The sequence below is a fragment of the Zosterops lateralis genome, assembly GCF_965231275.1.
Source record: "Zosterops lateralis genome assembly, chromosome: 5".
Taxonomy (NCBI): domain Eukaryota; kingdom Metazoa; phylum Chordata; class Aves; order Passeriformes; family Zosteropidae; genus Zosterops; species Zosterops lateralis.
Window position 1 is genome coordinate 40,420,687 of NC_139766.1, and position 2,819 is coordinate 40,423,505.

At 39.1% G+C, this 2,819-nt stretch overlaps 1 protein-coding gene across 1 annotated transcript; it reads right to left on the reverse strand.

Annotated features, from left to right (window-relative positions):
* Positions 1 to 538: 538 nt before the first annotated feature.
* On the reverse strand, positions 539 to 1,870 carry NPY5R (neuropeptide Y receptor Y5; the record flags this gene model as incomplete). The annotated part of the gene is made up of 1 exon (XM_083860817.1): positions 539 to 1,870. The coding sequence occupies one exon, from the start codon at positions 1,868 to 1,870 to the stop codon at positions 539 to 541; it is 1,332 nt and encodes a 443-aa protein (XP_083716943.1).
* Between the last annotated feature and the right edge of the window lie 949 nt (positions 1,871 to 2,819).

Below are 2,819 nucleotides of genomic sequence, written 5' to 3' on the forward strand. Positions count from 1 at the left end.
AAGCATCTTGTAAAGATATTGCAAACTATGAGTCACAGACCTAAGGAAAAATATTTTCCTAATCACATCCAGAAAGAGAGATTTAATTATATTAGAAAACAGTCAAAGTTGGCACTGAAATAGTCTCAACAATGGTTATTTAGTAAATGATATGTATTTTATTATAGTTTTATGACAGTTAATACTGATATGTCTAAGTAGTCTGTCTCACATATATTACTCATTATATATTCTGTATAATTCCAAAGTACAGGTTGCCAACAATTTGGGTAATGAAAATGGTCTTCTGGTTTTGTACACTGGGCATGATTTCCTACATATAACAGGTAAAAGAATATTATAACATATGCATATATGTCTGCCCAATGCAAGAAATACATGCAGTCATAGAACTATCCATCCACAAAAAAATGCTACTAATCACAACCAAGTCAGACTAACTGAACTAAACGAAACTAATTTAGCTTTTACAGCTATAAACACCACTAGGCTTGAAAGCCATACTTGTTTGTTTTACTTTATCTTGGGGCACATAAAATCATGGTATTTGGCAGCACGGAATGAGGGACATTAAATCAGCTTTTATGCTGTTGTTAAGAAACCCATAGAGGATGGGATTCAAGCAGCAGGACATCATACCCAACAAATGGCATATGCAATATACTAATTTAAAGTGCCTGTTGGAAATGAGAGTAGCATTAAAATCTGTCACAATGTGGAAAAGGTGAAGAGGCATCCAACTGAAGCCGAAAACTAGTATTAGCACTGTCAGTCTGCAAAAAACCCTTCTCGATCTTGTCTTAATTCTGATGATGGACTGGGATATTGTAATCATGTTCTGGATCTCTGTATTTTCTTCTGGTTTCACTTCAAAACAGATAGGGATACCAGGGATGAATTTACTGGAGGAAAAGAGCTGGCTTTTTTCTGTGTCAGAGGTGTCTGGGAGATCTCTGGAATGAGTGTCCTGATGATGCCTTGAAACAGCTGGCACCACACTTGAAGTCTTTCTACTGTATCTTCTGTGGTGCCTTCTGCCAAAGGCACACCTCCACCTGGAATATCTAGAGGGTTGAACCTGCGTGCCAGTGCTCTTAGAGGGATGAAGAGTTAGGTTTATCATCTCCTTTTCTTCAAACTTGTTTTCCTTGATTGAGAGCCTAGCCCCTATGCTCCTGCAGACACTGGTGTGGCTGGCAGTCAGGCACGCCAGCGGCAGGATGTACTGCATGAACAGCAAGGCTATCGTGAAGGCGATCCTGTAGGAGTCAGAAGGCCATGACTCAATGCACAGCAGCCTGTTCTCCAGTCCTTCTAAATTCAAAGTTTTGCTGAGGTCCACAGTTTTATGGAAAACTGGCAGAGGGGAGCAAATGGTGAAGCCAAAGGCCCAAATCATCACTATTAAGAAATAGCCTTGTTTTGCTGTGAGATTGCTAGAGAGGGGATACTTTATCATACGGTACCTGACTGCAGCAATAGATATTAACATCAAAGTTGAGACTAGGACTGATGCACACTGGAGGAAGGGCATTACGTGGCACATGACAGTGCCAAACATCCATTGGTCAAGCAGGACGGATGTCAGCGTGAAAGGTGAACAAAACAGCACAACCAAGATGTCAGAAAAGGCCAAGTTTCCAATGAGAATGTTTATTACTGTCTTCTGCTTGCACTTTAGTAGGGCCGTTAGTATAAGCAGATTTCCCACAAAGCCAGCCAGACTTATAAGCGTGTACAGCCCAATAAGAAAGTATTGCATGTCATCAACACTACTCTTATAGTCTTCCCAGGCAGAAAAATTCTTTGTTGCAGCAGAGGTGTTTTTGGTATGCGTCCTGTTGTTACGGTCTTTGAATCCTAAATCCATTTTACAGCCCTGCTTAGAACAAGAAAGGCATTAATTAACATCTGAAGAAATGATATTGCTGTTAATCAGAATGTAAAAATACATAATTTTTTGTACCTTGTATCACCTCAATGCAAATAAATTACTAGTGATGTTAGTCTACTGTGAGGCAGATCCCGCATAACTTCAGGACAATGTGATTTAGCTAAGTAGGTTTTACCATTTGGTATTCAGCACTCTTAGGCCTCCTACCTAGATGCTCATGTGGGAGAATGGCAATTTGCAGGTGTGCATTATGATGCTGCCTTTTAAGTGTCCTCTGCTACAGAACATATTGTCAGGCTTTCCATGAGGGAACAGTTAGCTACAAAAGCAATACACCTCAAGTCAGTGAGATTACTCGTGTGAATAACAGCCCATTGATATGAGTAAAGAAATTACAGTCACCATCTGGGCAGATGCCTAATCATTATATCATTGCCAATTATAAAGAAGGTACCTGAAAATGCATATGCTAACAACTGCAGTAGTATTTCTTACGTTGCTAGTAGCAAACTAACACAGAATAGGTGAGAGCTTTCAAAAAGGATCAGGAAATCCACTGTCAGTAATCCAAGATGGAATTCCTAATGTGGTGTGTGTAGAAAACATCTTCTACTAAGTGCTGAATATAATTGGACTGTGCTCAAGCAGAAAGGAAAACTAAAAAACACCTAAAGTAATTTGATGTAATATAGAGAGGGCAGCATTAACTGGAAGCAAACTCCACACAGTCATTTGAAAATTTCAGTGAACTGCCACTTATTCAGCACAGAATCATCTAATGTTAAACCTAGCTCAGCACAAAGTTATTCTGCCTACTGAATCTTCATATATTAGTCTTCATTTTAGAACAAACAGAAAGACATGAGAATTCAGTTCAAACCTTATCTTAAACACCTGTGTGTACTAGAGTTTCAAAGTCAAAATT